This window comes from Lampetra fluviatilis, chromosome 43, assembly GCF_964198595.1.
Source record: "Lampetra fluviatilis chromosome 43, kcLamFluv1.1, whole genome shotgun sequence".
Taxonomy (NCBI): Eukaryota; Metazoa; Chordata; class Hyperoartia; order Petromyzontiformes; family Petromyzontidae; genus Lampetra; species Lampetra fluviatilis.
In genome coordinates, this window is record NC_136317.1 from 4,165,988 (window position 1) to 4,180,813 (window position 14,826).

The following is a 14,826-nucleotide window of genomic DNA, read 5'->3' on the forward strand; positions in this document are numbered from 1 at the left end:
ATGCTTACCCCGAGCTCTCAATACTCTGATAGTGCGCTGTTTTTGAGTTGTACGCCTTTTGGCGTCATCTGGTCCAACACCAATGGAGACTAGGCTCTAAGAAAAGCTGTCTCGGGTGTGGACCAATCAACTTCAAGGACAGTGCATATCATTATCAGAGTTGTTTCTTTTTGTTTGCATTTTGACTGCTTGTGTTGTGGTTATTGCAAACATGATCCCTTGTATAAAGGTGTCAGTTTTTGTACCTGTTGAAAGGGGAAAAACCTATTACTATAGGATTGATGTACTTTAGCGGGTGGGTTACAGGGGGGCCTTTGGGCAACTAACTTCCCAGTTAAAATGAAACTCAAGAAAGATCAGGAATGTTGAAGTCTCGCAGGGTTAAGGGGCCAAACGCCTACTCCCCACGTCCTGTTGAGCATCACGTAGGCTGTGGCTGACACTTGGAAGAAAGTCACTAATAAGTATAACCCGTAAAAACAAAGTTTTTCACTATAAATCCTTTATATGCGTGGCAGCGAACTTAATATAAAGGATTTAAAAATATATTCGTCTGTGGAGGACGCGGGGATCGATCCCGCGACCTTTGGCATGGGAAGCGAGGGCGCTACCAACTGCGCTACTCCGCCACGGCCTGTGGAGGGGTTACGCTCTGGGCTCTTACACTCTGACGTTCAGCCAAAGCCATGAATGCGTTCTATTTGAATATATGTAAAATAATTTTTTTTTGCCTAAAAAGTGTAACATTTTGGGAATTTTTTTTCACGAACAATAATTGTCTGACACAACGAGTCTGTGTGGAAAATGTCAGCTCGATTGGATCACGGGAAGTGGGTTAAAAAACGACCGAAATATTTGCACGGTCCTAAGCAAGCAAGCAAGCACGCAAGCAAGCAAGCACGCGAACTTAATATAAAGGATTTAAAAAGGAGAGATTGGCAGGATACCAAGGGAGTTGGGGGGGATGCACATTCTAGGGTTTGGCGTTTGTCTTGCAACTCGGGTTCTGCCCGCCCTGTCTCACAATTGCAGTAAAGAAGAAAAGTTGGTTTTGGGTTGAACAAACAACAACAACACATTCTAGATTTGAAGCTTTCGTGACTGCAAGGATTCATACGCTTAGTTTTTTCGGTAAAGTCACGTAGGTAAAAAAAATTTGAAATTAAAATACGTTCCATTAATTGGCTACCACATTCTGATAAGCCCCCCCCCCCTCAACTTGTATTTAAGAACTTGCATCTTGGAATCCCTGCCTCACTTGATACAGCAAATTTGGCTGTGACGGTCCCACCTGATGACGGAGACTTGTGTTGCCTCCGAAACGTCGTGATTTTTATTATTATTTTATTTTGTATTCATTTTTTACCTGACTTTACCGAAAGAACTAAGAGTTTGAACAACAACACATCATTGTGAGACGGGAAACGAAGGCTGACGGATGAGACGAGGAGCTGACAGCCCGAAGGAGAGGAATTATCTCCATGTGCAGGAGCGAGATGGATTTGGTAGTGGCGCTGGACCGTGAAGGATGGCGACGTCGTGCAAGAGGTCTTCACCCAGCAGTGGATAGATAATGGCTCGAACGAGAAGGAATTGAGGGCACGCTTTTCGTCGTGGCGGGTTTAGGGAGTGGCTGGACAATTTGCGAGAGGAGAGAGGGCCCCTTTCCACCTCACCCTCTCTAAGTTGTCTTGTGGTTGTGTTGTTGTTTGACTTGCATCCCACTGGGATTTTTGCACACAGCGTTGGTGTACGGTGCCTTTTCTGGAAGTTTTGCAGTTTTTTCCTGGATTTTTCTGTTTGCGCGAAGTCACTTTAAGATGTTTTCTTGTTCATGTTTTTGTTTGTTGCGGTTGCACCCGATTCAAGAGCCGAATGGCTCACAGGGCGATACCAAATACATGAAAACTGAAACTCTCTCCTCCACTCAGTCTGCAGTGCCAAGGCGCGGCACGGCCGGGAACGGTGGTGGGGGGGGCGTTGGTGGGGGGGGGCGTTGGTGGGGGGGGGGGGCGTTGGTGGGGGGGGCGTTGGTGGGGGGGGGCGTTGGTGGGGGGGGAGGCGTTGGTGGGGGGGGCGGCGGTGGGGGGGGGCGTTGGTAGGGGGGGGGGGCGGCGGTGGTGGGAGGGGGCGGTTCGTGGGGGGGGGGGTGGTGGGCGATGCGGAGTTGAGAGTTGTGGGTGGTTGTGGTTGGTTGTTGTGGTGTTCTAGTTGGTTGAGGGCGAGTGTTTGTAGTTGATTTGTAAGAGGGGAGCCGTGGTGTAGTGGTTAGCGTTACGAACCCCGCGACCCGAGCTCGATTCCCGCTCACGGCCAACACCGGTGACGATTATCCGAACCGGTCCTGGGCCCATCCACTAGGTCGACTCGGCCTCAAATGAGTACCTGGTGCGCTGTGTAAACATCGCCACTGGTGAGATAAAGGCGGCCGGGCGTGGTGCTGCCCACCCACCCCCCTCGTGTGCCGATGTATTGTTGGTTTTAATTGTTTTTGGTTCGTCGTGTTTGTTGTAGTTCGTTGTGACTGGGCAGTGTAAGGCAGCAGACAGCGCTTTATATAATAATCCCCACTGGGTCCCCGCCCTTGAACCCCCCTCACCCTCACGGCAACGCCCGACCGCCTTCCCTTAAACAAACAACAAAATAACAACCCCCACACACACACGCGATAACATAGACGTGAAGCTGATCTTTTGTGCGGTTTGATGCAATATATATCGTGTCTCTGGGCACAGAGGCCCCAGAGCGGGGGTTGATATTGCTGAGTGTTTTAGAATAGCCGTGTATCGATCCATCGTTTCAGAATATAATTATCGATTCTCAGGATATAACACGGATTGAATTGTGCGTGCAGGTGGAGGAATCGATCGTTTGCATTTCGATCCGAAATTCAACGGCTCGCTATGGCTCCTAATGAACGATTAAAAATGACGAAATACGCTGAACCGATTACTGTGAATCGATTCGTCTGCAAAGGAACACGGCGGTTGGAGAGGGTGGTGGGGGGGGATGGTGGGGGCTAGGAGTGGGTGTGGTGAGGGAGGGGTGGCTTGAGGTGGGCGGGGCGAGTGGGTGTGGTCTCTAAGGGGGAGGGGTTTGGGTGGGTGTGGTGAGTGAGGGGCGGGGGGATTAGGGGGGTTGAGTGAAGGGGGGTGGTGGGGGGATAGCGGTTCCTGTTCGCGCGCTGCGATATGAACCCGGCGAGCAGAGTTCCAGCTCACGGCCACCAACACCCGGTGACCATTATCTGAACAGCTCCTCCTCGGCTCTCCCCCATAGGTGCGGTGTGTAAACGTCGCCACTGGGGAGACAAAGGTGGTCGGGCGTGGTTGCTGGCCTGCTTGGCCACTCACCCACCCTCCCCGCCACCCCATTACGTGCGCCCGTTCCGGCCTTCATTAGAGAGGTGCTCGCCACCTGCACTTACCACAAAAGTCTTGCTTCACGGCTATCTGGGGGACCTTTGTCGCTTTTTGTGTGTGGGGGGGGCTGGGTGGGGGGGAGGATGGGCGTGGCCGATGAGTGGCGGCAGTGAGGAGGGAGGGGTTGGGGGGGGGCTTGTGAGGGGCGGGGCTTCGTAGGGGGGGGGTGTGTGGGCTGGCGCTGTTGCCGATGTGGAGCGAGCGAGCGCACGCGCCGGCGATGATACGGCGCTTCCCATTGGCTGCGGCGGCCGGCGCGCGGATGGTAGGCGGCTCGCGATTGGCCAGCGCGCGGCAGGATTCGGCGCGTGTTGTTGGTGGGCGTGGCCAGCGGCGCGGGGGGGGGGCTACCCCTCCTCCCCCCTCCCGAGTTGTGTAGTCAGGGTTGTAATGGCCGACTGTACAGCGGGTGCCGATGTGAGTGATGTTTGCTACGTGCCGCTGTTTGCAATGCGTTTCTTTCTCGTTTCGGCAGTCTTGTGCGCACGCATGGTATGCGTTACTCGGTTTCGTACAAATGTTTGCTCGTGTCTCCTTGATATTTATGCGCCTGCGCTGGGCTATCGGTACAGTTGGGGTGGTTGTTGCGCAGTTCGATGATTGCACGTGTGGTGGTGTGTGTATGTGTGTATGTGTGTGTGTGCTTAGACGTTCGTCAACCCGTCTGACTACATGTAGGCTTTAGGGTTTTCTCTCTCTCTTTAGGACGTGCTCTGTAACGTCCCTCCTTATTTCGTGAAGGCTGTACGGCGTTGGTGGCAGGGTGTGCGCTGTTGTGATGCTTCAGTTCGGCGGTGATGTGCACGCAACACACAACACACACAACCCACCCACTCCTTGGCCGTAAGCTGTCAAGTATTTTTAGTTACACGGGCATATTGCGACCGGTGCTGTAGTCGTAGGTTTGTGCAGGGTGGGGAGGGAGCCCGCTGTAATGTAACAATTTAGTGGTAATTAACACTGAACGCACAACACACACACACGCACAGAGTGGTATTGTCAAACTGTCTCGTTTTAAAATAGCGTGTGGGTGGTTCTACGTCTAAAAAGTGCGCTATTGTAATGCGCTCATGCACCGTCTCGTTCTTGTGAGTACGAATTTTACACACAATTGGTTGTTGTGTTGTAGGTCTGTGCTAAGAGCTGTGTTTGTCCCGCCTTTCAACAACCCAGCGTTAATAAATGCACACGTACCCACACAATCTTTGGGTGGACACAAACCATGTCGTTTTGTGAGTACAAATTTTATACACCCTCTGTGGTGGTGGTGTTTGTTGTTGTAGGTCTGTGCTAAGAGCTGTGTTTGTCCTGCCTTTCAACAACCGAGCGTTAATACATGCACACGTACCCACACAATCTTTGGGTGGACACACCATCTCGTTTTGTGAGTACTAATTTTATACGCCCTCTGTGGTGTTGTTGGTGGTGTTTGTTGTTGCAGGTCTGTGCTAAGAAGTGCCTTGTCAAGTTGTGGCTGCTAGACCCTGCGTGTTAGCCTGGCCGCCGCTACTACTGCTGCTGCTACTACTGCTGCTGCTTCTATCCTCCAGCGCCCTGCTACTGCTGCTGCTATTGCCAAGCAAGACATCCCACACAACCTCAAGCCCGGGCCGTAGCAGCTGTCAACATCTTATTGGTCTTCTCTTCCCACACCTTGGACGTGGAATTCTCAAATAAACAACAACGGAAATTATAAAATCTCGCGCCACTGCAAGCGAAGAGAGGTTGTTGTCAGAAGGTGGGAGGAATTTAATTACTGTGGGCGAGAAGAAAGGAAAGGGGGAGAAAAAAAAGTTAGAAACGTACAAAAAAATCTCCACTGCCGAGCGGGAAGAGAAACGTGCAAGAATTTTTGTTTTATATTAATTCTACCTTGAGTCTCACTTGCTCTCCCTGCTCCGTGGGTAGCAAGGGGAGTTGATTCTCAGCCATTGGCAGAGACGGGTGAGTGCATTTCTCCTCCAGCCGCTGTTTACGTGAAAATAATGGGACCGGTTTTAATGCAACTCGACTCACTAATTCGTTCACGTAACACCAGTTATTTTTTCTAAACATGCTGGCAGAACCCCTGGTTGATAATCCACTGCTGGATGAGGGTCCGTAGCAGGGAGCCATAGATGTTGGAGCATAGTGCAATATAACTTACCATGGATTTTGGTGATACAGCATCCATCCAGGTGCAAGTTCCAGCTGAGCTTTTTGAGGTGACGAGATAGGGCGTAGTGATTCTGGTGATTTGGTCATCGGCCCCTTTCTAAATGTGTGACAATTAAAAAAGGCTTTAGTGTAGCTCCTAAAAACGGAAATGGGTATTGTAATCTCCGAAAGACTGTCATCAACTTTGCCGTATCGTTTTGAAATGTTTGGGTAAGCCCTATTTAAATGCAGGGAATTAAACCACCATTGTGCAAAATATTTGACGAACCCACCTTACTACCTACAGCTGTGCTCGATTTAGTTGTTGTTCTACCTGCGAACATTTTCTTGTTGAAAAGAAATGAACGGCTCCCTTAAACAGATTTACGTGTTATTGTTAATTCTCCGCGGGGCTTGCTCTCGAGGCAGCCTTAGATGAAGAACATGTGACAGTATTTCGCTGCTAGTGGTTAATGACCAGGCAACTGCTATATAGCCACCTTTTAACATTGCCATTATGTTGCGGTGTTGCAACTGTGTTTATCAAAAGCAGACGACCAATACGCTACCTCTGCTGGGTGAGGTTCTATGGTGATTTTTATTGTTTTGGGAAAATGAAACGCTTTGAGGTTTTTAACCTTGTCAGACCTGTTGCACTCATTGGTTTATATTCTCATTTGTGAAGAACGGGGGGTTTGGAACCATCACCAAATACAAACGCACTCCTCTGCTAAACCGCTGAGGTGGATTGCCCTTGATTAGATTGAAACAAATGACATTTTAACCTGCATTTTTACGTTACTCGTTTGGTTAATTAAACTTTGTTCACTAACGAGCCATCCATTTAGTATGTACACATGGAGGGGGGAGGGGGGGTTAACCCAAATGCGTACGCTTGCGTATGGGGGTGGTCTACTGACAATGTGCGCATAGGAAACGGGGGGGGGGCGGTGAAGCCTCGATAATAATTTGTCGACATTGGCCTTCAAATGAGCCACAGTTCAGTGTCTCCAGCTGTCAGACGACAAGTACTACGGGGAGAAGTGGGACTATGGGTGGTGTCACTCGTGTGCCATCGTGCCCCCCGACTGCAGCTGTCACGCAGCTCAGCAAAATAAGTGGCCAAGGTACGCAACTTAATTCTTTAATGCAGCCGGCGGTGGACTATTTGTTTGCTTAAACACGTCATTATTAATCCTTCATCGTTTTTGCGTGTATTAAATATCTGCTGTTCTATAGGATTCGGGGGGGGGGGGGGGTGCGTCAAGCGTACGTACGCAGGTGGGGGGTGGGGTCAAGTTTTGACGGATTTTTTGCGTACCTACCAAATGGATGGCCCCGAGATCGGTTTAATGTTCCCACACGTGAAAAGGGCATTATGTAGTCCTGTCATGTGTGTGTGTGTTATCTGTTCCATCTGCCAGGGCTTTCACCGATTTCAAGATAGATCTATCAGAGTGCAGGGGTGGGTGGGGGTATACCAGTCAGGTGTTTATCTGTGTTGGTGTGCACTCTAAATAATTAATTTATAGCCATTTCGGTATTTGAAAGCTATTAAAATGAACTGTTCAGTATCTCGCAGAATCTCACAGCTGTAATATACGTCTCGAAAATGGCTTTAGGGAAATGCTCTAGCTGACAGCTGATATCTCGTGGTGTATTCCTTTGTCTCAGGGTACTATGTGCCACACAATACTTATTATTATAAAATAATATGTAAATGATTATAAAAAAATTATTGCTATATAAATAGTATCATAAGATGCCTAGTGGAAGTAAAGTATAGTCATTGTAATGATCGCCCATGTGATGGCGTGTTGCTGTAGAGATGTATGTTATTGGCGTTCTCTCCTCTTAGTAATCTTAATCAAACACAAAATAAATTTACTAGCAGGCATACAGGCCTGTTGAGTTTAAGCTCTGTGGCTGTTTGCAATTAAAGATAATTGCTGTGCTTTTTTTAAAAGGTGTTTGGGCAAAATTCTTCACATAGACATCACCGCACTTGATAAGCCTTTAAAAAAAGTGAACGTGTTTATACATTTAACAAAAATATGTTTTTTAAAATATCTATTTGCCTTCCATGTAAATCATCGACAGCATTTTTGTAATAAAACAAACTTTTGGTATAAGGCTCGCTAAACAAATGCTGCTGGTTTTCCAGAGGCTATTGGGTAAGAGCATTCCCCTTAAAACCATGGGGCCCTATCAGCGCAAAAAAGCAATGTATAAATGTTGATGTTAATTTATTTAATTATTCAGAATGTTCCATGTCTGCACTTAAAAATAGGGGTGGGGGTCCAGAAAAGGTTAGGGATAATGTTTGGCTATTTCCAGAGCAGTAGTATTTTACATAACAGCCATCCAGATGTCGTAAATATGCTCATAGTTTCTGTCTCAAATGCACTAATGTATTAGTTGGAATATATTTATAATAACCTCTCTCCACGCATGGTTATAGCTCACCCATGATTCACACGATTAAGAATAATAATCTCCCTTTTATTTACCCAGAAAAGCCCTGACCAGATCTCTATTCATGTTTGGCGAATTATGTCAAGTTTTGGGCTTCATGTGGGAGGGAAATCCACCATGCATCCACCATGCATGTGAGGGGGTAATTTATACTCGAGGTCCACACCAATAGATTGAGGAATGTATTTCTATACTGCCATCATCTGGCCATCTTGCAGCTCCAGTCCCGCCTACACCGGATATTTTCAAACGGTCAAGGCCACACCAGTACTCAATTTGCTTGGGCTTTTGAAATCTGACGGATCCGAGGCACTCAGAGTTATTTGGTCTTGAACACGATGCTACACCACACCCACCCCCTAAAGGGATCAAAAACAACATCTGATTGGTAGACGCATTGCTTTTTTTAGAGCAGCAGTTTGTTTCACGTAATTGCTTCAGAAACATGTTTTGCCCATGCCGCAAGTGGGCTCCATTCTATGCTGGTTTTGCGCAATACAGTGGCTTCCAAATAGAGCCATATTTCCAGATATTGGAACTTTTATAATGTGACACTGGTTCCCAGCTGCACTAAAATAAAAGGCTATTAACACCCGCGTTATAAAATGCTCTGGGAACGTGGCCAGTGGCCATGTGATGCCGAACTTTACTTTGTTGTGCCGTCCTGCATGATATAAAAATGTGACTTTCAAAGTGTAAAATGAATATTGAAGTTTTTTTCCCCCGTGTACATTTTGTATGTGTTTTCCCCGCAGTCTCCAGCGTCGTCATTTTTCTTGCACTTAACATGCTGTTTTCTAGGTATGTAATGATGTAACCCCTCCCCGCCAATGATTCGATGAATTGTCATCTCGATTTAGTTTTGTAATTTGATTAGTGTTCTTAGAATAGTGTTCATGGTCTCTCTTGTGTTGTTTCTAGTTTCCTCTTCTCATTTATACAGTTCACTTGTTTAGCCCAAACGTAACATCAGATAATTTGTACGCTTCAGAAATCGCAACTGATTATTAAACGCGCAATTTAATGCATGCATTATAAGTAGAACGATGTTAAGTGACGAATAAATCCACATTTTAACGACACTTATATTTACGCGATCTAACCCAAAAACCTTTTATGGATAATTTCGGTCGCGAAAGCCTACGTGTTAAACAAATGCAACAGTTTCCATCTTTACACCGCAAAATCTTACATGCGTGCATCGAGTTATTGATTTCAAAAACACAATACACTCATCTTCTTGGTTCTTTCGGTAAAATCACGTAGAATGGAAATAATAAAATAATAAAAATTCAACATTAAATAATTCTCACGACGTTTCGGCCACAACGCAAGCAGCCGTCCGCAGGTGAAGAACAGGTCTGTCGAGAAGACAGAGTCTGAATGACACACCCCAGGCTTGGAGCGTCTATTTAAGCTGGGAGGAAGGACGTGACTTTACCGAAAGAACCAAGAAGATGAATCCCTGCAGTCACGAAAGCTTTAAATCGAAACAGTACACTCAGTTTCGTTTTCATGTGGCTGAACGAGCCTTCGACATGCGCGTGCCGTCAACGTTTTCTACCTCTCCCCACGAAGGCAAGGGCCAGACAGCACGATGGCTGTGCGGGACACGCGATGGTTGACGCTGGAGGTGTGCCGGGAGTTCCAGCGGGGCACGTGCAGCCGCGTGGACACAGAATGCAAGTTCGCCCACCCACCAAAGTCGTGCCAGGTGGAGAACGGCCGTGTCATCGCCTGCTTCGACTCGCTTAAGGTCAGCGCGACCGCCTGTTGCCCGCCGCTTTGCCTTTGTATCGTTGCCGCATGGCTGCTCCCCCCCGCCACCCGCTGCCGATGGAGCAGAAGGCGCTGAGATGTCTCTTCAGAGAGTGAGCCTGCTTGCTGGGTGTTGGTCTGGACTGTTTTTTGTCATGCGTGTGGAAAACCACCATCCACAGGGGTATCGACCTTAGCTTGACACGGTATGCGGTGTTGTGTGTTCTGGAAATCTTGGACAGACCAATTTATGGCGAGTAACTCCGGAGCTGCTGAGCTTGCACGAGGATGTTGGCAGCACTCCCTTTGAGGGCTCCGTAGGTTTCTAGGTCAGCTCAAGAGCTTCACTTTTTTTAGTGTTTAATGGCCCCAAAGTGTGTTGTCTGTCACAAAATCTCATCAAATGAAGCCCTGCAGAATTATTAAACTTGCGATTAAGCAGAACACTGCCGGCACAAGCGAGGTTCGTATGGGTAGAAGGGGTGTGGTGTCAAACTCATAAAAATCTTTAATCAAACCGTTAATCAAGTCCAGGCCTAAAATTGCTTCTGGGAGCTTCATTGCTAGAGATCCCACATGTAACTGCTGTTGGTCACACACAACACGAGCATTGTTTTGCATTTAAATTATGGAGCGTACATCACGTTGGCTACGAATTGGTTGACCCGAACAGCCAGACACAGACATTGGGGGGTTTAAGGACTGTGAAGCAGGCTGACAAACTGGTTTGGGATGTGGTACATCTCTAATATTTTGTGGTAATGCCTGTCTTGTTTTTATTATGTGCATACCACAGTCCTTACTCGTTCCGGGCAACCTTATTCGGGATATATTTTGTACAACGAGAATGAAACTTCATTTATAATTCAGGTTTCTGTTGGCTGAAAGTGTGGTGTGAGCACTGTGTGTGTTGAGAGCCAGCATGCTTGACCATGCAGAGTTTGTTTCTGGGTTTGTCCTCAATTATGGAAAGCGAGTGATGTGGCACACTAACCTACATTTATGGAGAGCAAGAAAATATTTGAAAGTTTCAGATGCTTCCCAGGATGCGGGGCATTGCGACGTGTTTGCCCAGACCCTTTTAATGTGTCAGTTATGTAAGAAGTTTGCAAGCTACCATTATTGATTCAGCATTGCCAGCAACTTTTAAAATTTGTTTTGTCCTGCATGGATATAAGTTATATCAGTTTGTGTATAACTGCCATTGTTTGCGATCTAAATACGCATTTGATTATTTACACTTGATTGGAAATTGAATATATAATTATCATGATCATCAAAATTTACAGCATTTTGTCAATTAACTGATGGATGAAAGCTTCATCACACCACATACGTCGTCGGAGTTATTTAACCATACTTCACCATGCTGGTTAGTGCGAGTGTGTGAAGGGGGCACTCGCCACTGATGCTGGCCGTGGTTTGGCTAGGTCGTCAACTGGTTCAAAGTGCAGTGCGCTAGCCACCGCTGTCACCCCATTGAGAATTTATACCCGAGGGCAAATGTATGAAACATGTTAATGACATGACTTGTGATGGGCAGATACAATGGGTATTCCCATTACGCCCCGTGTAATTCTCTGAATAATAATTAATGTTTCCCAATGAATGTCATTTCCCAAGGGTGAGCATACTACACGTATATCATTACCTTCTCAAAATGCCACAATGAGCCAAGAATCCAACCACGTTTACTGGTCGTTTCATGAACACGGGCATTTAACTTTTTGCGCGTTTTTGTTTTAAAGTCTTTCTCGTGAACTTGTTTTTCCAATGCCGTTGTCGTTCTTGCATGAGGCCCACATGCCATTACGCACGGGTTAGAATGTGTGGTACATACCGATCGGAAGCCTCGAAGGTAAACATGATGTGACATTGTAAATTAGAAATGGTGTCATAAATTAAACATTAAGAAAGCACATCTCATCCTGCGAAGCAATTTACAGAGCAGAAATTAAAAGAATGCATTGCGAGCATACAAAGTTGTGTTCCAGTCAGGTTAGGTTTCATGTGGTACAGTATATGTTTACATAAAAAATATAATTTGGCTTGATATGTATGTTATGCAACCTAGTCAGGAATGTTGTTGTGGCTGACATTATTTTGTTGTTATGCGAACAAAACTGTAATTGTACGCAAAGACAAGAATGTGCATACACAAGCCCTCAAGCAGTTACATAATGGGAAAGCTGAGTTTGTATTCTGGAGAAATATAGACATCGTTTCTTATCAGATGCATTTACTTCACATTCATTGGAATGTCCACAAAAACAAGTATAAGTTTACTGTCACAGTCACTGAAAGGGACCATAATAATTTGCTTTGTTTTGCTGGAAATTAACAAATAGAAAAAAATAGTTGAGTTTCTAGTGGAGGGAGCTCTGGGGCGGTGGGATTACCCACACAGTGCCTTGTGACCTCTTGGTGAAAGGCGTTATAGAAGTGTAATTTATTATTATTTACCCCACAGCACGCTGTCTGCCGATTAACTAACTGGCGAACCCATTTTCACAACTGGCTGAACGGTGGTGGGGATGTTATTTTAGAAACTTGCAACATTGTTTCAACTGCCGTGCCGGGAGATGACGAGATGTTAACTACCTTCGATCCCGACCCTGTGACGCCTGTATATTTGGAGGTTACGCGTTTTTACCCGTGGTCGTGTGGAGTTTTCTCCGGGTCCTCCGGTTCTTCCCTCCACAATTAGAAACATGCGTTTAAGAGTGTTTGGCTGCTTTAAATTTCCACACCTAAAGCCGCTTCGTTGAGCAATCATTTGTTGCCAGGTCGCTTCTGAAAAAGAACTCTATAGCTCGGTGGGCGTTACCTGGTAAAATAAAAAAAGAGTTTAGTTGAGAACTGGGATGCTGCTGCGGCAGCATCCTGTGTACAGTGCATTCTGCCTTTTCATGGTCGATGCCAACGGGTTCCTTATCCAACGAAGCAGCATGCTGCCTGTGGCCAAAATTTGATGCGGCTCATTGCCACATTTTCGGAAAAGATGCCAGCGGCGAAACCCAAGCGGTGGCTGGATCTTTTTTTTGTGCCGCATGTGATGCAATACATTGTATTGCTCAAACTCGTGATGGCATTCGCGTTAAACTGCTCCATTTTGTCGCTGCCAATTGTTGCCCCATGTAACCGTTTGTGCTTCGTGAGCCCTCGTACGTGTTGCACACTGGCAAAAAATTTGTGGGTAGAGAGATAAAAAAAGCTTATATAATAACTGACCCCATGCAAATGTGATTTGAGAAAAAAAAACACTTAAATTATAGTCTCTAATGTTATCTTCAAAAGAATGCTATGCAGCTTCCTGTAAAAGAAAATGATGGCTTCTATTTTTTTTAAGTCTTTAAATAACTTGTTTACACGGAGCTGTATGACCATCTCTAGTGGAACACGAGGGTCCCTGGGAACATTACATTGGTAATTTAGACTGTGAAAGAACCACGTGATGATGTGGCAAAGGGCGTTTTTAGCTGATGAGGGAACAGGGCAGCAGGGGAGAGCCAGGGGACTGGTGTGGCAACCCTTTGGCTCGAATGCCAACACATCAACACTCTGTCACTCTGCTAACCCAAGAAGATAGGTCCAGACACAGACATTCACTGTCTTGACCTAAGCATCCCAGTTCTCCTTGGACTGGCCTCTACCTATTTCTCTCCTCTTCATCTCTCGCTGATCCCATTCACGCACTCTCTCCTACCTCTCCCGTCTGATCTCGCTCTACTCCCCTCTACGCAAGCTCCGTTCCAGCGACAAATACTTTTTATCGAAGCCCCCACTCAACGTTCACTCAAAGGGAAGTTGCTCATTCTCTTTTGCTGCCCCTATAAGTCTGGAGCTCGCTTCCTTCAGCCAGCCGTGCTGTTGACTTCCTGCCCCTGTTCCAAGTCCTTTTTTTAATCTGCCCATGACTGTCTGTCTCCCTATAAAATAAATATGCCTACTGGTTTTTTTTTACACCGTGCTGAGATGTGGTCTTATTTAGATGTGCTATTTATACTAGTGACCTGACTCAACAGAGAAGATATGTATTTTTGGCTACGTGTTGTGTGTTCATAGTTTGGGTTAATGTTAGGCCCAGCAACTGAATTTTAATGCAGGCACTTAAATATACGCATGTTTTTGTTTGTGATCAATCAGGTCAAATTATAATGACAAGATATGATGTAATTAGTGCTCATAAATGATTTAGCAATTCCACTCGTTAAATAAATTATCCTTTCCTTCTAAATGTATGAGGACCAGACATCGAATACCTCCTCTCCCAGAACACATTTCCAATGAGTAGTATGACACTATTGACATGAGGAATTGTCTTTTTTTTTTTAACCCGCTGAAATCAGGTCCTTACCATGCCATCACTACTTTATTGGCGACATTTCATCAGCGGCAGCCGGTTGAGAGTTTTCCCAAAGCCCTCGACTTCACCATATTTGTGCCTCTACAGCCCCGATTGGCTTGCCGCTTCACGTACCGATCTGTAAAGTTCACATTTCTGAACTTCACGTCTCGTTAATTTGACGTCCTCGGGGTGCGCCACCCGCCTGCCCCCCCCCCCCCCAAGGGGTTGCTATAGGAAATAATGCCAGATAACTATTTGGTAATTTTCAGGCTTGATCAATCCACTGCTGGATGAAAGCCTCCCCCAAGCTGTGTCTCCTTTCTCTCTCACACGATCTGATTTTGCACACGTGTGACCTGGTGGTGGAAGTTTTTTGTTGACTTTTTTTTTGCAATTTAAAATCGTTTTTTGGAGACATGCGATCAGTGTTTATGTGAATATCACATGAGCTGTTTGTGGAATTATAATTAAATGCAGCCGTTTGACGAGTCGCAGTGTAAGCTCCACTTTTAGTTACGTAACACGGCTTGGTTGCATGCGTTGGCTTGGCTTGCAATCCAAGCTTGTCAACATATTTCTCCCATCTTGATGGGTTCTGTTGATTTTGAATATTGCATACGTGGCATTTTCATGAATTTTGAGAGTGGGGGCGTGAGTAATATTCATTGACAGCCTTAACTTTTTGTA

General features: G+C 46.1%; 1 protein-coding gene across 1 annotated transcript in view; it reads left to right on the forward strand.

Annotated features, from left to right (window-relative positions):
- The first annotated feature begins 3,780 nt into the window (after positions 1 to 3,780).
- Positions 3,781 to 14,826, forward strand: part of LOC144947036 (muscleblind-like protein 2a) — a 118,640-nt gene continuing 107,594 nt past the window's right edge. The window contains 4 exon segments of the mRNA XM_078876179.1: positions 3,781 to 3,839; positions 4,864 to 5,366; positions 8,789 to 8,834; positions 9,612 to 9,789. Of these exon segments, the coding sequence (XP_078732305.1) occupies positions 8,821 to 8,834; positions 9,612 to 9,789 (192 nt within the window). The 5' untranslated portion in view covers positions 3,781 to 3,839; positions 4,864 to 5,366; positions 8,789 to 8,820.